Consider the following 23763-nt stretch of genomic DNA (forward strand, 5'->3'; position numbering starts at 1 on the left):
ATTATGAGACAGAACTGCTTCCCAGTACTTCTTGAGGCAAAATATTGAGTTCAGACAATAGATACATATAAAAGTACACAAAACTATACTAGCTTTCAGAAGTATTAGTTCCTTCTTTTCTAAAGAAAGAATGGTCAATTGGCGAAGTTTAAGAAGGCAGGGCAGGTCACTCAGGTCCTGGGATGAGAGGGACCCTCTTGTTTTGAGGGAGAGGACTCCTGTCACCTGCACAACAGATGGATCCTTCATATCCCACTGTTTTTGTAAACTAGGAAGTGTATCACTAGATCACTGGCTGTTGGTGTAATGTGAAGGAATACATGCAGGCAAATTTACAGCAAAAATGTTTATTAAAATTAGGAAACTGAATAAACACTTCCTTGTCACATTCTTCGGGTGCTATTCAAGAGGTACTATGTTTTTATTTTTGTTTATTGTGAAGACCTATTCTGGTTTTTTGTTTCTACATGAAAATATTTCTGTTGGCTTTCTGCTTGATGCACATGTGGGAACCAGCATCCTAAGTTGTGTTGAAAGCAAGACCAATAATGATACTGAAAACATAAAAGAAAAGAATGTACAGTTCAATGTAAAACTGAATATTGGACATTTCATATTTAGTGCTAATTCACTTAAAAATAGTGTACCTTCAGTTTATGTAAGTTGTGCTTCTTAGTGTATTTTGTAGTAGGGCATATACTTGTTAATGTCTGTAAGATATGTACTGTTCTTTATGTTGATTCCATTGCTTATCCATCTACATTTATAGTCATTTTATTATTACAAGACCTATGTCTTATGTGTGTTCAGTGAACTAGCAAACAATCTGCATATTTTTCTTAGTACTGTGAACACATAACCTAATATCATTATAAAACATGATCCATGGAAAAAATTAATAATCATTCTGCTTGATTATCACATACTAACTTCAGTGTATCATGACTGAATGCTGTTGAACAGAATAATATCCTGAGGAAAAAAAAGAAAAATGGATGTGTGATTGGATTGTAATCATTTCAGCTTCATTAAATGGATCCTCCTGCCATTTTTTAACTTTGAGGAAGTTTTTGTTTAATCAAATTGAGATATAACAAAAGCACAAAGGAAAATGATACCAGTGTTAGAGCTCATACATCATTCTTCTCTGTTGTTCATGGAGTAAATATTCGGATCTAGAAACTAGTGTTTAAATACATCTGAACTGTAGTTTGTGCCATATCTGTTGCTGTTCCTTGGTAATCTTAAATATTTTCTCTCCACATTTTATCAACACATAGTGTTATTCAGGAATGGAAAAATTAATGCATGGAGTGACTACCGATATCTAGTAATTCTTCAGATACATATGACTTGGTTGTCACAGCTTGTGTGTCATCCACTGCTGCTCCTTTGAATTCATTGAAAAATTAAATAAAGATTTATGGGAAATGTCCTGCAGAATAATTTAAGTAAAAACAGATCTTCATAATTAGCTATAAACAACTGAAAGTACAAATGAGGTAGGCTGTTTTAATTGTATGCACTGTGCACCCCCTATCCTACTTGTTGACGTACATGGTCTCAACCAGATCCACACATTGCAGACTGCTAGCCCACGGCAGCCCACTACACGAGTGGGCTGGCTGCTCACTGTCTGACTCAATCTCAGTCAACCCTTCATGGCACCAGGCTAGCCGAAACCAGGCTAGCCATTGCTCATTAGCCGGGACCAGACGCAGGTCGCATTGCTCATTCCATGAACTACATCTGCAGTGCCCATCTAACCTACACCCATGGTTCCATGCAGTCTTACCTAGTGTGTAGGATAATCTAAAGCTGCAAGGGCTGTTTCACCACAGCATAAATAGTCACTTGTACTTTTACATTTCCATGCATTTTACAAAATACAGTGGAGCATTGCTATAACAACGTCCAAAGGACATTGAAAATTATGTCGATATGAGTGAGTGTGGTTGTAATTGAGATTTGTATTTTCAGTATATTGTGATAGCAACTGGAAAAGAACAAATTTATTTAGCTTTATTTTATTTTACCTATAATATTCACTCTTAAGCTTACATGACCACAGTACATGCAACAGTACATCGAATATTCACCAAACATCTTTACTTAGGAGTGAAGTATTCAGTCATTTTACTCTGCCCAATACATACTTTTGAAATTACATCCTATGTTCATTACCTCATTTTCAATTTCACTGCTCCCTCCCCTTGCTTCATAGAATATGTTTAGAATTCTAATGGCTTCTAAAGTGTCCCTCCCAGTAGGAATAGGCACTTCATTTCTTTCTTCTTCCTCTTCTTCTTCATCTCCCTCACTTATTTCAAGGTCACTGTGGCCCTGATTCTTCACTTCATTTGCAATTTTGTCTTCAGTTTGCACTTTGTCATCATCTACTGTTGTATATATTTAATAGTTGCACTGACTGAGAATATAACAGCTGATTTCTGGCAGCAATGCAGATGGCAGCAGACATCAGAGTCATTGAACATGTCTTCAGTTTTGGTGACATTTATTCCTTCAGTTGTGATTCCCCCCATGACAGAAACAGTTCTTGATGGTTTGGTCTGTGATCCAGCTCCAGACTTTGGTAATGCATCTAATTGCGTCCATCAGTGTAATAGAATAATTCTGCTTTTTTGCAATGCATTGTATCATTTTCAGTAAGGTGAGCTCATGATTGTGGCATTTCAGACTCCTAATTACTCCTTGGTCTATGGGCTGCAATAAGCTTGTCATATTTGCAGGAAGAGAAACAAGCTTAATATTCTCCAAACCAGAGGGTACAGGATGTACTGGACAGTTGTCAACAAGAACCAGTATCTTTCTCTTCTGAATTGTGAGCTCCCAATCTCAGCACCTTATTTCAGCTTCAAAAAGCTCAAAGGTCATCCAGGACTTTTTACTAACCTTGTAGACAGACAGACAGACAGTATCATCTCAAACTGTTTGTCCTGAGATTGGTGCAGTTGTCTCTCCTTCTGTGAACTTCAGGGATGTTGCCCAAGAACTGGAGAGTGAAGATCAACTGGACAGCCTCTACCACGATACCTCCACCAGTTTACAACTGAACTAGTGCCCATTCTGAGCTCCTCCCATATGATTTGGTGTGACATATCTCCAAACAACACAAGCAGGATGCATGAAACCCACACTACTGGGGAAGCTGTGTAAAGTAGCCAGATTCTCAGATTGTGAATCCAAAAGAACTGCATATGGACACACAGAAAAATTTAATCATGCTTTTGATGAGTTGCACCCCCTACATGGTGCTTGTGAATCCAAAAGAACTGCATATGGACAGATTGAGAGACTTAAATTCCACAAGAGGGTCTTTAGTACTGGCATGGAACATCTTCTACAGTGCCCCAGCTGCTCCATGAGGTGTACACTTGGTGACCTACAACCTGACAGGAAGGAAGCACTGGATGTGGCCTGATATTGCACTGGAAAATTTTAATAAATCAGTTAAGAAGGCTAGGAGAGTGTTTCTGCTAGAAAGAGCAGATAAGCAGTTGTTAGCATTTCACTTAGACAGTGAATTGACATCACATAGTTCCAGTAAGATCAACATAGAGGAATTATGGACAAAGTTAAAGCAGATTGTAAATCATGGTCTGGAAAATTACTTGCCTATTAAATGGATTAAGAACAGAAAAGACCAACCATAGTTTAACAACATGATTTGGAAAATGCTGAGGAAACAGAGGCTATTGTACTCTCGGTTTAAAAGAAAATATTCAAATGACAACAAGCAAAGGTTAGTAGAGATTTGTGCATCTGTGAAAAGATCTGTGTGTGAAACATACAACTACAACCACCATCATACCTTAGCAAAAGATATGGCAGAGAACCCGAGAAAATTCTGATCCTATGTAAAATTGCTAAGTGGGTCTGAGGTTTCCATCCTGTCACTTGATGACCAGTGTAGTGTGTCAGTTGAAGACACCAAAGGAGAAGAATACAAACATGTCATCATTTGAATATCAAACAGACTCCCGTATGAGCAACATATTAATAAGCATCCCTGGTGTAGAGAAACAGCTGCAGGAGCTGAAATCAAATAAGTCACCAAGTCCAAATGGAATCCCAATTCAGTTTTTCAAAGAGCACTCAACAGCATTGGCCCTTTCTTAGCTTGCATTTATGGTGGCTCTCTCATCCAGCACAAACTCCCAAGCAACTGGAAAAAAGTGCAGGTGACCCCTGTGTATAAAATGCCCAAAGAATGGCTCTGCAGAATTACAGAACAGTATCCCTAACATCAGTTTGCTGCAGAATCCTTGAACATATTCTCAGTTCAAATATAATAAATTTTCTTCAGACCAAGAAGCTTATGTTCATGAATCAGCATGGTTTTAGAAAGCATCACTCATGTGAAGCTCTGCCTACCCCTTTCTCACATGATATACTGTGAACGGCAAATGCAGATTCCATATTTCTAGATTCTTGGAAAGCATTTGACATGGTGTTCCATTGCATGCTGTTAAAGAAGGTACAAGCATATGGATAGGCTCACTGATATGTTAGGGGATCAAAGACTTATTAAGTTATGCACTACAGTATGGTTTTGTTGCTGGTGAGTGTTTGTCAGAAACAAGGATATCATTAGGAGTGCCCAAGGAAAGTTGATAGGACCACTCTTATTCTCTATATACATAAGTGATTTGGTGGACAGTGTGGGCAGCATTCTGCAGTTGTTTGCTGATGATTCTGAGGTGTACGCTAAGATGTCAAAGTTGAGTGATTTCAGAAGGATACAAGATAACTTGGACAAAATTTCTAGATGGTGTGATGAATGGCAGCTGTCTAAATGTAGAAAAATGTAAGTCAATGTGGATGAGGAGAAAATACAAACCTGTAACATTCAGATACAGCATTAATAGTGTCCCACTTGACACAGTCACATCTGAATACTGCTTGAGTGTTGGGATCCGTACCAGGTTGGATTAAAGGAAGGTATTGAAGCATCTCAGATGTGGGCTGCTAGATTGATTTCCAGTATGTTTGAACAACATGAAAGTGTTATGGAAACGTTTTGGGAACTCAAATGGGAGTTACTGGAGGGAATGTGATGAACTTTTTGAGAAGCACTTTTGAGAAAATTTAGAGAACTAGCATATGAAGCTAAATGCAGAACGATTCTGATGCATCCAACATACATTGTGCATAAGGACCATGAAGATAAAAAATGTGAAATTAGGGCTCATATGGAGGCATATAAAGAGTCTTTTTCCTTTGTTCTTTTGCATGTGGAACAGGGAAGGAAATGACTATTAATGGTATGGGGTAACTTCAACTATGCACCATAAAGTGGATTGCAGAGTATTGATGCAGATGTAGAATGTAAATTTTCTGCACACAAAAAAGCGAAGTAAGTTTTGTTAAGGTGTCTAATTGTCATCACAATCATTTACATTTCGTGTGGGCTCCTGAACTTATTTCTCAAAAAAAGTAGCAGCAGGAATGGCTAAAACCTTTCATGCCTACCAATAAATATTTGGAAGGAATGATTTCCAGCAGAAAAGCTGTTTGGCTTGCTTGCCTTTTGGTGCAGTCTCACCTAATCTTCAAAACACATACTGACACTCTCAAGTGTGCCATTCTCAGAAGCCCAGTCTCCAAATATGGTCTTCTTTGATTATGGGTTTTAATTCTCTTGTGTAGTTTCATTTTGTACATCTAAAACCAGGTAACTATATTTATAAGAAGTCATTGTAAAATGACTGATACAAGAATTAAAATATCGTTCCTCTGAGTACTTTTCCCATTCACCATCTAAAAGTTCCATGTTGACACATTAAGATAGACTCAGTAGCTCCCCATTATTTTATTTGAGATAGGAGCATGTTCTCAGCATTCATACATTACCACCCTGTGACTCTAGTGGCTTTCACTAGATTACATCCACATCAAAATAGATCAAACTAAACAATACCAATTAAAAGAACACAATGTATGGTAGTTCTTTTCATTCGGTGATACTGTATCCACAACTGTAATGATACTTGTTCTTCTGTTCATTTACCAGATTTTTAATCTGACAGGGATAAAAAGCTCTGTGGATGTGCTATTTTCTCTGTGACTCAGAAAAAACCATTTCCACCCCTGGGATAATCATTAGAGTGCTCTTCTACCATGCTGGACCAAACCGCAATTGCATCTAAGTAACTGCAAAAAAGTGTATGATAACAGTTCTTTTTCAAGAAAACAAAACAAAACACTTAATTATGATGATCTAAAAAGTCAATCAGTTATTTCAGCCCATGCCAGCCTGGCAAGCCAGCCAGGTAAAGTGAAGCCAGGTGGTCTAACCAGGGTAGAGTAGAACCTGGCAAATTGAACCAGACTAAGTCTACTTGTGCTACATGAACCAGTGTGGTTGAGGCAGGCTAATGTGGGCTAGTCCCAACAGGCTTACCAGCAATTCATACAACATCTTTGTAATACCATACCATGATGAGCACAGAATTTACATTCTGAGTGTTCTGCGAAAATCATAGGCAATGGTGTCATTTACCAATACACCATTAGATCTTGACAATACCAAAGGAAAAGCTTCTGTTTGCAATTATAGCATCAGTTACTTTAAGGTATTTTGATTTAAACAATATATTTTCAGAACACCTTACAGACACTGCTGTTCAGTGGCAGAATTCATCATTTTTATAACAGTTGTGCTGGCAGCACACATCAAGAAAGATGAAAAAATGTAGTAACTTGAAATAAATGTAATGTGCATAAAGTATAATGCCACAAGTGATTTCATTACACGAAGTGAGCTTATTACCATCACCAGAGTTTATTCTATCACTTAATGTGCTATTTTTTGCCATAAGTGATGTTCCATTTGTGTTGAAGTCAGCTAATTAGATAAAAATAGAATAAGGAATGAATATCTACTTTCTATTTTTATTCAATAAAAATGAGTGTTTTGAAACTAGATTATTGATGTACAAAGTTTCTTAGTTATAAATGTTGATTGCACCAAGAAATTAGTTGCTTAATTATTAATTGCTATGTTATTTTATTTAAGGAAATGGGACTGTCGATTTTGAAAGGAGCTGTTTTGTTTGGGATGAATCCAGAAGTAATTACAGTCAGATATTCAAAGCAGACATATGCAATAGGTGTGCTGAAGCCATTTATACCAGGCATACATCGGAAAGGTAAATATTTCATAATGCTGATATGTTTACATAATTTGAGGCTACAAGCTACTATAACCAGAGATATAGTTACAGAATCTGTGCCTACATTAATGATTTCTGCATTGCTGCATTTGTGATCTTTCATACACACACACACACACACACACACACACACACACACACACACACGCACGCAAAGCTTTTTTTCCAGTAATTTTTTTATATAATTTTTTGATGATGTAAAAACTAAACTGATGTTACTTAATCTTGTGTGTAAAATGTGATTCACCTAAAACTACCACTGTGAACATTTCCTGAATGACATAAGTAACTGATAAGCCATTTTCACAGAATAAAAGTAAAAACAAACAGCCTCATAAAGTTAGCATATGCAGTGACTCCAGAAGTGATGGAAAAGATATTATTTTGGTCACAGAATGTGCTCATTTCTTAAATAGAACAATGACTATTTTTACTATGAAGCTGAGTGCATAGTGATTTGAACTGCAATTATGTTTGATACATGATTCTATTGTCATTAACTGAAAAGAAACTGTCATTATGCCCTATAGGTGTTGGCCAACAGTTAGAACCACTCATAGAATGGTGTAGTAGAAGTAGAAGTAGAATTTTATTGTCTCGTAACATACAGTTTTAAGCCATTGACTTAAAGTACAGGAGACTAATCAAAACACAGAAACTGGTTTACAATTTTAAACAATCCCTAGTATGAAACTTCCTGGCTGATTAAAACTGTGTGCCCGACCGAGACTCGAACTCGCGAGAGCAGGAGAGCTTCTGTAAAGTTTGGAAGGTAGGAGACGAGATACTGGCAGAAGTAAAGCTGTGGGTACGGGGCGTGAGTCGTGCTTCGGTAGCTCAGATGGTAGAGCACTTGCCCGCGAAAGGCAAAGGTCCCGAGTTCGAGTCTAGGTTGGACACACAGTTTTAATCTGCCAGGAAGTTTCATATCAGTGCACACTCCACTGCAGAGTGAAAATCTCATTCTGGAAACATCCCCAGGCTGTGGCTAAGCCATGTCTCTGCAGTATCCTTTCTTTCAGGAGTGCTAGTTCTGCAAGGTTCGCAGGAGAGCTTCTGTAAAGTTTTGAAGGTAGGAGATGAGATACTGGCAGAAGTAAAGCTGTGAGACCAGCGTGAGTCGTGCTTCGGTAGCTCAGATGGTAGAGCACTTGCCTGTGAAAGGCAAAGGTCCCGAGTTCGAGTCTCGGTCGGGCACACAGTTTTAATCTGCCAGGAAGTTTCATATCAGCGCACACTCCGCTGCAGAGTGAAAATCTCATTCTGGAAAAATCCCTAGTAGCTTAGACAATTGAAATTTTGATTATTTATATGTGTATTTCTTGGGCCATATCCATGATATCTTACGATGAAGCTGAATGTGTCAGTTGAATTACAAATATAATATACTTTCTCAGCAAAGTGATTGCTACATCCTGACACATTAGAGGTCATTCTATATCATACAAAAAGGAACATGTTCATTCACTCACTCACTCACTCATTCACTCACTCACTCACTCACTTGCTGATTCATAAACATACCATTTTCCATAAATCCCTTCATGAAGGAGAGCCTTCAGGGATGTAACGAGACAAGCTATACATTAATAGGCAAAAACAGCCACTGCAGTCTGTTTCTGTAAATCACGTTTGATATTGTAACAGCATGACCAGTACTTAGATAAAATTTCAGGAGTTCTACAGCTGGTCTTAACCAAATGTTCCCCCACAATGGAAAGGCCAAAGAGGATTTTTAAACTGGATGGTTCATTCCTCTGATCTGCAAGCAATAAATATTTATCTATGAGGAAATTTACTTGATGTCATTTGTAAGGAGACCTAAATAGTATGAAATGTTAGACTAGAGTAGCCTTTATGAATGTCTAATCTTAAATGGAACACAGTACCCAACAGTGTGCATAGCTGGAGGGATGTGCTGCAATGATGGCCATCAGTTTGGACTTTCTTGGTAAAAGGACTCTTATGGCTGTGGCTGGCACAGGCAATAAGATTGTCAAAATTAAAAAAAAAAAAGTGATCTAAAGGGTATCTTTGTAGTGTGCAGTTCAGAGCACTACATTAATCCAAAAACAGTTCAGCTAGGGGATAGGCTACAATCCTTTCTCACTCCCACCCTGCTTCCATTTCATGCCCTTTGCCTCTTATAACTGCAATCTGGTTTCTGTATATATTGTAAATAGCCTTTTGTTCCCTGTATTTGACCCCTGCTATCTTCAGAATTTGAAGGTGAATATTCCAGTCAACATTGTCAAAAGCTTTCTCCAAGTCTACAAATGATAGAAATTGAGGTTTGTCTTTCCTTAATCTACCTTCTAAGATAAGTCATAGGGTCCGTATTGCCTCACATGTTCCAACATTTCTGTGGAATCCAAATTGATCTTCCACAAGGTTGGCTTCTACCAGTTTTTCCATTCATCTGTAAAGAATTCATGTTAGTATTTTGCAGCCATGACTTATTACACTGATATTTTGGTAATTTTCACACCTGTCAGCATCTGCTTTTCTTGAGGTTGGAATTATTATATTCTTCTTGAAGTCTGAGGGTATTTTGCCTGTCTCGTACATCTTGCTCACCAGATGGTAGAGTTTTGTCAGGACTGACTCTCCCATGGCTATCAGTAGCTCTAATGGAATGTTGTCTACTTCTGGGGCCTTGTTTCGAGTCAGGTCTTTCAGTGCTCTGTCAAACTCATCATGCAGTATCATATCTCCCATTTCATCTTCATCTACATCTTCTTCCATATCCATAATATTGCCCTCCAGTGCATCGCCCTTGTATATAACCTCTATGTATTCCTTCCACCTTTCTGCTTTTCCTTCTTTGCTTCAAACTGGTTTTCCATCTGAGCTCTTGATATTCATAGAAGTGGTTCTCTTTTCTCCAAAGGTTTCCTTAATTTTCCTGTAGGCAGTATCTATCTTACCACTAGTGATATATGCTTCTACATCCTTACATCTGTCCCCTAGCAATTTTACACTTCCTGTCGATCTCATTTTTGAGAAATTTGTATTCCTTTTTGCCTGCTGCATATACTGCATTTTTATATTTTCTGCTTTCATCAATTAAATTCAATATCTCTCCTGTTACCCAAGGATTTCTACTAGCCCTTGTCTTTTTACCTACTAGATCCTCTGTTGCCTTCACTATTTCATCTCTCAAAGCTACCCATTCTTCTTCTACTGTATTTCTTTCCCCCATTCTTGTCAATTGTTCCCTAATGCTCTCTCTGAAACTCACTACAACCTCTGGTTCATTCAGTTTATCCACGTCCCATCTCCTTAAATTCTTACCTTTTTGCAGTTTCTTCAGTTTTAGTGTACAGTTCATAACCAGTGACTTGTGGTCAGAGTCCACATCTGCCCTGGAAAATTCAGAATTAAGAAGCCCACCATAATGGTGTTAAATTTTGACTAAGGCTGACAGACAGTAAACAGCTATCAACAATAATATTTACTGGTCAGTCAAAAGCCTTTGACATGGTGGATCATATCAGCTTCTTCTTTCAAAGCTTCTCTGTATATAGTATTCACGGCCTGTCTAACAGCTAGACTGGTTTCTTCCATAGTAGTTGTAAACAAGCAGCCAGTATCACACACACTAATGAAAAACTTAAAACTATTACACATCAGGCTATAATTTAATTTGATATGTCTTCTTTACAAGCATCACTAAAGGGGCCACGTTACTTCCTTCTATACATCAGTGACATAAAGCTAAACATGGATGTTTATAAAACTATCATGTATGCTGGTGACATCACAATTTTGCTAAGTGAAAAATCAAGTAAACTGAATTAATAGGTAAACAATGCCACTACTGTATCAATGATGAGCCAGTTGATATCAGCAGAGAGACTAAATTCTTAGGCATATGGCTGAAAATCTATAAAATGAAACAAGCATAGAATATTTGAATGTAAAATTAAGCAAAATCTGCCACCACTCTGGACACTTAAATTATGCTGTAGTGAGTCAACAGTGTCAGAGCAGATATGGCAATAAGTGCCTGAACTACAAATGTGCATGTTTAGGTACATCAACCATGATAGCAATCAAATTATTCAAACTTGTATAACCCCAAACAATAAACATTTATTTATAGATACTCATTAAAGATACATATATGGCATGATGTGTCTCTCTTTTAACAAAGAAGTTCTAACTGTCTACTCCCCACTGTCTACCATCAATAACTGAAACAAGTACTGATGCTGAACAAACAGTGCCTCTGGTGGATGTGAACTCACTGATGGCTATGAACTACAGTGGACAACAATTTTGTTCACTACACCACCCCTGTAGGAAGAAGCAGAGTGTCATCCATGTACCTGGCTGGATGATGAACTTGACAAAGAGAATGCATCTTCACTCAGATTGTACATCTGTTTTTGGTGGCAGTACTTGTGCTTGAGGCTGAGGATGGTTTGGATGCTCAAGTGTAGGTAGCATTTCTGGAAATAAGTGCACTACTTTTACTATGTCACTTGGAAGAGTAGTAGTTTTATCATTTAGTGCTATATCCAGTGTTTAATCTCCTTCACTGATAACCAGATGTGGGCTCATATATGAAGTTTGTGAAGATGGTTTGAACTGTGTATGCAACATAACTTTGCAGGTTTGATGCACAAAGGTAGGTACCATTCCATATCAGGAGGCTTCATGCGGATGGACGTGTGCCATGTGGTTCCTTAGGTGATAAATTAAATCTGATGGATCATGATCCGGTAGTTGTGCAGATCTCATATCAATGAATTCACTGGGCTGGGTTTCACCATATATAAGCTCCACTGACAATGGATCTAAGTCAATTTTGTAAGTAGTGCGAAGTGTGAGAAAGACCATATGCAGTACAGTTGTTCAGCTGATGGAGTGACACATTTATGCACCCTTTAAAGAACAGTGCCATCATTCTTCTCTATCATTGCTTGATGAGGGGTAACTGACTGTCTGGTAATAGAGAGCTTTCAGAATTTGCTTAGTTGGTTAAATAATCCTGATCCAAATTGTCAGCTGTTGTCCGTATTAATATTTAGTGGACAACCAAAGTGGGAAACCCAATTTGAAATGAAGGCACTGCTATAGCTTCTGGCCAATGCGTAAAACAGTGAATGGTAGTTAGTAGATAACATTAACTGTTAGAAACAGGATGTGGACTCAAAACATCAATGTCCACATGTGTGAAGCACATTGTTACACCTGGAAATTCTCCGGTGGCCACAAGCAATTGACAGGCTATTTTACTGCACTGACTTCGAAGGCACACGCAGGCTCACTGAAGACAATTCTTCTGCAAACAAAGCCAGACAAAATGTTTTGACACCAGGTGAGTCAATGATCTAATGACAGGATGGCATGGATTGTGAAGGCTGTTGAAAGATGTATGCAGAGTGTAAGTGACAGAAACAAGGGAGATCTTTCACTGGAAAGAATCAGAATCAGAATTTTTATTATCCCATAACATACTAAGTCAAATCACAGATCTGATGTACTGAGGACTTGTCAACATTACGTTTACATTATACGTACAATTTGTATATACAGGAAATGTCAGATATACACTCCTGGAAATGGAAAAAAGAACACATTGACACCGGTGTGTCAGACTCACCATACTTGCTCCGGACACTGCGAGAGGGCTGTACAAGCAATGATCACACGCACGGCACAGCGGACACACCAGGAACCGCGGTGTTGGCCGTCGAATGGCGCTAGCTGCGCAGCATTTGTGCACCGCCGCCATCAGTGTCAGCCAGTTTGCCGTGGCATACGGAGCTCCATCGCAGTCTTTAACACTGGTAGCATGCCGCGACAGCGTGGACGTGAACCGTATGTGCAGTTGACGGACTTTGAGCGAGGGCGTATAGTGGGCATGCGGGTGGCCGGGTGGACGTACCGCCGAATTGCTCAACACGTGGGGCGTGAGGTCTCCACAGTACATCGATGTTGTCGCCAGTGGTCGGCGGAAGGTGCACGTGCCCGTCGACCTGGGACTGGACCGCAGCGATGCACGGATGCATGCCAAGACCGTAGGATCCTACGCAGTGCCGTAGGGGACCGCACCGCCACTTCCCAGCAAATTAGGGACACTGTTGCTCCTGGGGTATCGGCGAGGACCATTCGCAACCGTCTCCATGAAGCTGGGCTACGTTCCCGCACCCCGTTAGGCCGTCTTCCGCTCACGCCCCAACATCGTGCAGCCCGCCTCCAGTGGTGTCGCGACAGGTGTGAATGGAGGGACGAATGGAGATGTGTCGTCTTCAGCGATGAGAGTCGCTTCTGCCTTGGTGCCAATGATGGTCGTATGCGCGTTTGGCGCCGTGCAGGTGAGCGCCACAATCAGGACTGCATACGACCGAGGCACACAGGGCCAACACCTGGCATCATGGTGTGGGGAGTGATCTCCTACACTGGCTGTACACCACTGGGGATCGTCGAGGGGACACTGAATAGTGCACGGTACATCCAAACCGTCATCGAACCCATCGTTCTACCATTCCTAGACCGGCAAGGGAACTTGCTGTTCCAACAGGACAATGCACGTCCGCATGTATCCCGTGCCACCCAACGTGCTCTAGAAGGTGTAAGTCAACTACCCTGGCCAGCAAGATCTCCGGATCTGTCCCCCATTGAGCATGTTTGGGACTGGATGAAGCATCGTCTCACGCGGTCTGCACGTCCAGCACGAACACTGGTCCAACTGAGGCGCCAGGTGGAAATGGCATGGCAAGCCATTCCACAGGACTACATCCAGCATCTCTATGATCGTCTCCATGGGAGAATAGCAGCCTGCATTGCTGCGAAAGGTGGATATACACTGTACTAGTGCCGACATTGTGCATGCTCTGTTGCCTGTGTCTATGTGCCTGTGGTTCTGTCAGTGTGATCATGTGATGTATCTGACCCCAGGAATGTGTCAATAAAGTTTCCCCTTCCTGGGACAATGAATTCACGGTGTTCTTATTTCAATTTCCAGGAGTGTAGTTTAACATCAGAGCTAGGAATGTCAGAAAGTTGTAATTGAAAGCTTGACAGTACATTGTGCAGCAGATTTGCAAGTTCATCAGATTATTGTGTGTTTGTGAGCTGAAAAAAATCAGTAAAATTTGTTATGTTATTAACTCGCAACAGACAGTTGTTGACCATGTTGCTTAGACTTGAAATGTGGTGGATATCAGTACTGGATTGAGCAAAATAAATTCCAAGTGCTTGTACTATCATGGTGAACATTTGTCATTTTTCTATTTGAAGCCACAGATAATCAGCTTGGGTGATTGGTAAATATTGTAAATTCTTTGGCCTCCAACTGTGGTTGAAAGTACTTGATTCCTTCATACACAGAGAGAAACTCATGACCATAACTCTGCATTACCATTGAGAAGTGGGGAGTTTATACAAGAAGAAGGCAAATTGTTGCCAAGCATCATTGACCTGCTGCTGCATCACTGCACCAATAGCATCAACTATTAACATGAATGGTGTCTTAAGTGCAGGATGCACCAGGAGTGCAGTATTTGCTAGACTTTGCATCACTGCATTAAAAGCAAACTTCATCTCATCTTTCAATTGAATAGGCGAATTCCCTTTAGCTTTGGGTCCAGCAAGTGCTGAAGTTGGTGATTCTTGCAGGTCAGCTTAGTGGAGCAGTTGTCAACGGTAAACATTCATCATCTCCAAGAAACGGCATTGCTCTTTGTAGGTTTCCAACCATGGGATCTTCACTTTCACTGGTAGCAGTTATCACCCTGCAGATGATCTGAGGTTTACTGGAAACATACTTAGTAGTCGTCAACACCACAATGTGCTGCTCATCTCCACCAGACGTTGCTAATGCTGTAATGCTGTTGCTGAAAAGATGGATATATCATCCGATTAGGCAAAGCAAAATGACAGTGCCTTCAGCACAGAATCAATGAACCTCTGCCATGACTGACTGGCACTGACCAAAAGAAATGTCATTTAAAGGCCTTCAAATAAGGTGAATGGAGTAATTATAGCAGTCTTTGGAATGTCTTTGTTTGCTACAGGAGTTGGCGTAAAAGCCTTTGCACAGTCCAGAATGCTAAACAGAGTTGCACTGTTGAGAGCATAACTGTAGTCCCTCAATATTGGCTCTGGATATTTGTGCAGAACTGCCGTTGTATTCAGTGCATGGTAATCAACACACTGGTGCTATGCACTACCCTTTTTGGGTACTGGAGTCAGCAGTAGGAAAAGGATGCTGTTAGACCTCCTTAATTCATATAATCTTATGCAAACCATATTCTTTCCGACGAGAGTGCAAGGGAACAGTAGAACAACCATAGACAACATTTTTGTTCATTCCTCATTACTAGAAGGGCATTCTGTTAACAAAAAGGTGAATGGCCTTTCACATCATGATGCACACATTTTAACTCTAAAAGATTTTTGTGCTGCAATACATGTTAAATAGGGTTATCAACTTTTTAGGAAAGCTGATACAGTTGCTGTAGAGACCTTTGTAAGCCTTATCAAGGAACAAGAGTGGCAAGATGTTTATAGTGCTGATACAGTAGACGATAAATATAATCCAGAATGAGATTTTCACTCTGCAGTGGAGTGTGCGCTGATATGAAACTTCCTGGCAGATTAAAACTGTGTGCCCGACTGAGACTCGAACTCAGGACCTTTGCCTTTCGCGGGCAAGTGCTCTACCATCTGAGCTACCGAAGCACGACTCACGCCCTGTACTCACAGCTTTACTTCTGCCAGTATCTCGTCTCCTACCTTCCAAACTTTACAGAAGCTCTCCTGTGAACCTTGCAGAACTAGCACTCCTGAAAGAAAGGATATTGCGGAGACATGGCTTACCCACAGCCTGGGGGATGTTTCCAGAATGAGATTTTCACTCTGCAGCGGAGTGTGCGCTGAGTTCGCAGGAGAGCTTCTGTAAAGTTTGGAAGGTAGGAGATGAGATATTGGCAGAAGTAAAACTGTGAGTACCGGGCGTGAGTCGTGCTTTGGTAGCTCAGATGGTAGAGCACTTGCCCGCAAAAGGCAAAGGTCCCGAGTTCGTGTCTCGGTCGGGCACACAGTTTTAATCTGCCAGGAAGTTTTGATAAATATAATGTTTTCCTCAAGACTTTTCTCGTGCTCTTTGAAAGTTGCTTTCCATTAGAACGTTCAAAACAGGGTACTAGCACAAACAGGCAGCCTGGGTGGCTGACTAGAGGGCTAAGAATATCTTGTAGAACAAAGTGGCAATTGTATCAAAATGTTAGAAACAGTCAAAATCTAAATGCAGCAGACCATTACAAACAGTATTGTAAGGTCCTTAAAAATGTTATTAGGAAGGCAAAAAGTATGTGGTATGCAGATAGAATAGCTAAGTCTCAGGATAAAATTAAAACCATATGGCCAGTCATAAAGGAAGTGTCTGGTCTGCAGAGACAGGTTGAGGATATAGAATCAGTGCATAGTGGGAATGTCCATGTTACTGGTAAGTCACATATATGTACAGTATTTAATAATCGCTTTCAGAATATAGCAGGTGAACTAAATAGAAACTAGTCCCAAAGGGGAATCATATAGTGCTCTTAGAAAAAAGTGTTCTGAGACTGTTACCTGAAATGCTCCTCCACGATACTGACAAGAGGGAGATTGAGTTAATAATTAAATCACTAAAGAGCAAGAACTCTCATGGGTATGATGGGGTATCTAGCAGAATACTGAAGTATTGTTCTATGTATGTTAGCCCAGTACTTAGCCATATCTGTAACTTTTCCTTAGGAGTGGTCGGTTTCCTGACCGATTAAAGTACTTGGTAGTGAAAAGGGAGACAGGGATAATGTTGACAATTTTAGACCTATTTCTATGCCATCGGTGTTTGATAAAGTTATTGAGAAGGTTGTATATACAAGGTTACTGGAGCATTTAAATTCACATAATTTGCTGTCAAATGTACAGTTTGGTTTTAGAAGTGGTTTAACTACTGAAAATATGTTCTCTTTTCTCTGTGAGGTTTTGGATGGATTAAATAAAAGGTTGTGAATGCTAGGTGTTTTCTTTGATTTAACGAAGGCTTTTGACTGTGTGGACCACAAAATATTACTGCAGAAATTGGACCATTATGGAGTAATGGGAGTAGCTTACAATTCGTTCGCCTCTTACTTTAAGAACAGAAAGCAGAAGGTAATTCTCCACAATATTGAGAGTGGTAGTGATGTTCAGTCCCAATGGGGCACTGTTAAGTGGGGCATTCCCCAAGGGTCGGTGCTGGGGCCACTGCTGTTTCTTATTTATATAAATGATATGCCTTCTAGTATTACAGGTGATTCAAAAATATCTCTGTTTGCTGATGACACCAGCTTGGTAGTGAAGGATCTTGTGTGTAATATTGAAACAGTATCAAATAATGTACTTCATGAAATAAGTTCACGGCTTGTGGAAAATAATTTGATGCTAAATCACAGTAAGATTCAGTTTTCACAGGTTGATTTAAGTGTCAGGAAGTCATTTCTGAATGTATTTGTATAGAGTGTAGCCATGTATGGAAGTGAAACATGGACGATAAATAGTTTGGACAAGAAGAGAATAGAAGCTTTTGAAATGTGGTGCTACAGAAGAATGCTGAAGATTAGATGGGTAGATCACATAACTAATGAGGAAGTATTGAATAGGATTGGGGAGAAGAGAAGTTTTTGGCACAACTTGACTAGAAGAAGGGATCGGTTGGTAGGACATGTGTTGAGGCATCAAGGGATCACCAATTTAGTATTGGAGGGGAGCGTGGAGGGTAAAAATCGTAGAGGGGGACCAAGAGATGAATACAATTCAACAAGAACCAATATTTAATCACACAGAATGGGCATATTATAAGCGAGGCAGAACAGTTCAAGTTCCTAGGCATTTGGATAGATAGTAAGCTGTAGTGGAAAGCCCATGTTCAGGATCTTGTTCAGAAACTAAATGCTGCTTTATTTACCATTAGAACAGTATCTCAAATAAGTGACAGTTCAACATGAAAAGTAGTCTACTTCAATGTGATTATTAGCAAAGGCATTCTCCATTCTCACTGTCTACTCCCATGGAGCATCAATAAACAAAACAACTTCTGGTGCCAAACAAAGAGTGCCTCTAGTGGCAAAAACCATTGATGGCTATGAAACAATGGGTGACTGTTTTATGTGATACATCAGTAAAAAGTGCTAATCATCCATAGTTTCATTGTTGTCTAAAATATGAGTTCTTATTTTGGGGAAATACAGCTATCAGGATTTTTATGAGAAGAGGCAATTAGAATTATGAGAAGATGCAAACCTAAAGTTTCATATAAACTCCTTTATCATGTATCTACATTATGGAGACTCTTAAATTATTAAACTAAATGTGTAGTTAAGGGCAGAAGACTGTGAAGGCTATTAAGTTCATTGTTGTAACATCAGACACAACAAAAATCTACATTTGACTTATATTAACACATCCCAACACCAGAAAGGTACGTCCATGTGGAACTTAAACTTTTTAACAAACTTTCTGAAAATATAAAACTAATTACTGAGGTAAAATCCTTTGAAAAATTCTAGCACTATTTTGGCAGCACTGCTTTCATTCTAATGATGAATATTTGAATGTCTAAAGTATATTCTATAATGGCAACTCTAATTGCATACCCCTGCAATTGCACTGAGATTAATTTGTAATGATATATTCATAACATTGCATATTGTGTTTCTGTGTGGTTTTCACTGATACCATATCATGTTATTGCATATTCCTTGGTTTTATCCCCAGTGGGTCACATCATTTAATTTCAGCAATTTTAATTAAATTCAAATATCCCCTGCCAGATCCATTTCCCTGTTGACGATACTCCCACATAGGAAATCAGTGAATCTCTGGACACAGTATTTCATTAATCTTGAAGATGACTGTATGATTTTCATCTTGAAGATGACTATATGATTATCAGCCAAAATATCGTAAAATGAAATACTGCTGTCCCAGATGCATATTTTGATGTAGTGTTTGTATACTGAGGGGTGACAAAAGCCATTGAATAGTGGTATAGATATATACAGATGGTGATAGTATCATGTACACAAGGTATAAAAGGGTAGTTCACTGGTGAAGCTGTCATTTGTACTCAGGTGATTCATGTGAAAAGGTTTCTGATGTGATTATGGCCACATGACAGGAATTAACAGACTTTAAATGTGGAATGGTAGTTGGAGCTAGACACTTAGGACATTCCATTTCAAAAAGCATTAGGGAATTTAATATTTCAATATCCTGTGTTAAGAGTGTGCCTCTCAACATGGACAATGTGTGGCCAACAGTCTTCACTTAATGACGAGAGCAGTGGCGCTTGCATAGAGTTGTCAGTGCTAACAGACAAGCAAAACTGCATGACATACCACAGAAATCAATGTGGGATGTACAGTGAACATATCCATTAGGACAGTGTGGTGAAATGTGGCATTAATGAGCTATAGCAGCAGATGACTGATGTGAGTTCCCTTGCTAACAGCATGACATCATCTGCAGCACCTCTGCTGAGCTCGAGACCATATCAGCTAGACTGTAGAGACTGGAAAACCGTGGGCTTGTGAGATGAGCCCCAGTTTCAGTTGGTAAGGGCTTAAGGTAGTGTCTGAGTGTGGTGCAGACCCTATGAAGCCACGGACCTAACATGGCACTGTGCAAGCTGGTGGTAACTCCATAATGGTGTGTGTTTACATGTAATGGACTTGGTCCTCTGATCCAACTGAACTGATCATTGACTGGAAATGTTTATGGGCCACTTGGGGATCATTTGCAGCCATTCATTGACTTCATGTTCCCGTGACATTGCACCCTGTCACCTGGCCACAATAATTCAAGATTGGTTTGAAGAACATTGTCGACCATTGAGCGAATGATTTTGCCCTCCAGATTACCAGACATGAATCCCACTGGATATTTATGGTACTTAATCGAAAAGTCAGTTTGTGCACATAATCCTGCACTGGCAACTCTGTTGCAATTATGGACAGCTACAGAGGCAGAATGGCTCAATATTTCTGCAGGAGACTTGTTGAGCCCATACCATATAGAGTTTCTGCACTATACCTGGGGAAAGGAGGTCTAGCACAATATAATGAGGTATCCCATGACTTTTATCACCTCAGTGTAAATCATAGCCCATCAGTGACAATGAAAGCTTGAGGTTGGCCTATAGGTGAGTTCAGGCAGCCGAATAGTTAAAGTGACTGCTTACAAAAAGCAGAAAAATCCAGGTTTCAGATTCAACCTGGCACAAATTCTTACTGTATGAACTGTGTCTTCTAATGTAAATCCAATGCATTTGTATTTAGTTGTTGGGCTGCCACTGTTAAGAAGTGATCATTGATACTAGTATCCAATAATTTAATTATTTGCTCATTTGTTACTTGCCTTATCAGTTTTGTTTGTTTCTTGTCTCTTAACCCTCCAAGTTGTTTTTCCATTGTTGTGTGAGTGTTTTATTTTTGTATGTATTACATGTGTTTTATTAGTTCGATAATAGACCGAAAGATTTTACAATATTTATGGCAACAGTATTAAATTTTGCTTATAGCGTCCCCTCTGAATTAGGAAGAATTTTCTTCATAACAAAGTAGACTTGAATACCGCAGGGTATCAGTTCCTTGTCTCTGGTTATACTTTATTCATTAAGAGAAAACACATCTGAAAATATTGAAGCAATATGTTTAAGAAAGCGTTAAGTTAACCACCAACACTGTCTGCTTTGTAAATTTCTTCCCAATGTTCTTCCCATAAGTTAGTTCTAAGTACTCTAACCCAGCCAATGGTTATGTTTCTTTTGTATTTATTTTGTATTATATGAATCTATCTGCTTGCTGCGATTTATTGTTAAGAACTGACCATCATGGCCAGATAAATCATTTATTATTAGTTTTACTTTTAAATCAGCAAAGCTCTCTGGGTCTTAGGAGCAACTTATTCTACATCTATACTCTGCAAACCACCACTAGGTGCATGGCAGAGGGTACATTCCATTGTACCAGTTATTAGGCTTTCTTCCTTTTCCATTTATTTATTTATTTATTTAATATCATCCCAATGATCACATTTGTGATATAGGATTTGTCAGGGTACATTTCAACAACTATATAATATCTTTACAAAATTTTTATCTCTCCTGAATTCATATGAATCTATCTTATGTTTAATACAATATACAACTAATAAGTGTTTTATAACATAATTTCTTATGTGCTCGATAGACATATTCACTGATGTAATTTCATTTGTCACATTAACTTAAACACATATTCATATACAGTCCATGTATGGAGCGTGGGAAGAATGATTGTTTGAATGTCTTTGTGTGTGCAGTAATTATTCTGATCTTATCCTCAAGATGTAGGGGATTGTATATATCCCTAGAGTAACCATTTAAAGCTGATTCCTGTTGCCTATTGCTTCTAAACTTATTGTGAATTTTATTGAAAGAACTAATGCAAAGCTGGTCATCAACAACTTTAGATATCATTGAACAGGACAATCAGGCAGAAAAGCAATGTTAAAGTTGTTAGTAGTAAAGAGTTTCTAATCAGGTCTCTGTTATCTTTTTAATTCTCTCTCTCTCTCTCTCTCTGTGTGCGTGTGTGTGTGTGTGTGTGTGTGTGTGTGTGTGTGTGTGTGTGTGTGTGTGTGTGTGTATGCGTGCATGCGTGCGTGTGTGCGTGTGTGTGTGTGTGTGTGTGTGTGTGTGTGTGTGTGTGTGTATTTTCCTCTGTGGCATGAAGGCATTATTCCAACATTCTTTGTGTTATATTTTTATTGGTCCTCTTGTCTATGAAAGCAGTTTTTGCATAATGCACAAGACACTGGGTCAATCACATTTTATATATATATATATATATATATATATATATATATATATATATATATATATATATATGGTTCCACGAAGGAAAAATATATCTAAAAACAAAGATGATGTGACTTACCAAATGAAAGTGCTGGCAGGTCGACAGACACACAAACGAACACAAACATACACACAAAATTCAAGCTTTCGCAACAAACTGTTGCCTCATCAGGAAAGAGGGAAGGAGAGGGCAAGACGAAAGGATGTGGGTTTTAAGGGAGAGGGTAAGGAGTCATTCCAGTCCCGGGAGTTGCTTGTGTCTGTATATGTGTGGATGGATATGTGTGTGTGTGCGAGTGTGTACCCGTCCTTTTTTCCCCCTAAGGTAAGTCTTTCCGCTCCCGGGACTGGAATGACTCCTTACCCTCTCCCTTAAAACCCACATCCTTTCGTCTTTCCCTCTCCTTCCCTCTTTCCTGATGAGGCAACAGTTTGTTGCGAAAGCTTGAATTTTGTGTGTATGTTTGTGTTCGTTTGTGTGTCTGTCGACCTGCCAGCACTTTCATTTGGTAAGTCACATCATCTTTGTTTTTAGATATATATATATATATATATATATATGAATATAATAGAGGGAAACATTCCACGTGGGAAAAATATTTAAAAAGAAAGATGATGAGACTTACCCAACAAAAGCGCTGGCAGGTCGATAGACACACAAATAAACACAAACATACACACAAAACTCTAGCTTTCGCAACCAACGGTTGCCTCGTCAGGAAAGAGGGAAGGAGAAGGAAAGACCTTTCCTTCTCCTTCCCTCTTTCCTGACGAGGCAACCGTTGGTTGCGAAAGCTAGAGTTTTGTGTGTATGTTTGTGTTTATTTGTGTGTCTATCGACCTGCCAGCGCTTTTGTTGGGTAAGTCTCATCATCTTTCTTTATATATATATATATATATATATATATATATATATAATAGAGGGAAACATTCCACGTGGGATTGTCTGCTTGTGTCTGTGTATATGCGGATGGATATGTGTGTGTGTGTGCGAGTGTATACCTGTCCTTTTTTCCCCCTAAGGTAAGTCTTTCTGCTCCCGGGATTGGAATGACTCCTTACCCTCTCCCTTAAAACCCATATCCTTTTGTCTTTCCTTCTCCTTCCCTCTTTCCTGACGAGGCAACCGTGGGTTGCGAAAGCTAGAATTTTGTGTGTATGTTTGTGTTTGTTTGTGTGTCTATCGACCTGCCCGCGCTTTTGTTTGGTAAGTCTCATCATCTTTCTTTTTAATATATATATATATATATATATATATATATATATATATATATATATATATATATATATATATATATATATAATAGAGGGAAACATTCCACGTGGGAAAAATTTAGTAAAAAGAAAGATGATGAGACTTACCAAACAAAAGCGCTGGCAGATCGATAGATACACAAACAAACACAAACACAAACATGTATGTTTGTGTATCTATCGACCTGCCAGCGCTTTTGTTTGGTAAGTCTCATCATCTTTCTTTTTATATATATATATATATATATATATATATATATATATATATATATATATATATCTATACTTAAAAACAAAGATGATGTGACTTACCAAATGAAAGTGCTGGCAGGTCGACAGACACACAAACGAACACAAACATACACACAAAATTCAAGCTTTCGCAACAAACTGTTGCCTCATCAGGAAAGAGGGAAGGAGAGGGAAAGACGAAAG

General features: G+C 39.2%; 1 protein-coding gene across 1 annotated transcript in view; it reads left to right on the top strand.

The window, feature by feature from the left end:
- Positions 1-23763, top strand: part of LOC126131610 (heat shock 70 kDa protein 12A-like) — a 231551-nt gene that overhangs the window by 167811 nt on the left and 39977 nt on the right. The window contains exon 11 of the mRNA XM_049915174.1: positions 7040-7172. Coding sequence (XP_049771131.1) covers positions 7040-7172 — 133 coding nt within the window. The remainder of the gene's footprint in view (positions 1-7039; positions 7173-23763) is intronic.

Source organism: Schistocerca cancellata, chromosome 1, assembly GCF_023864275.1.
Source record: "Schistocerca cancellata isolate TAMUIC-IGC-003103 chromosome 1, iqSchCanc2.1, whole genome shotgun sequence".
NCBI lineage: Eukaryota > Metazoa > Arthropoda > Insecta > Orthoptera > Acrididae > Schistocerca > Schistocerca cancellata.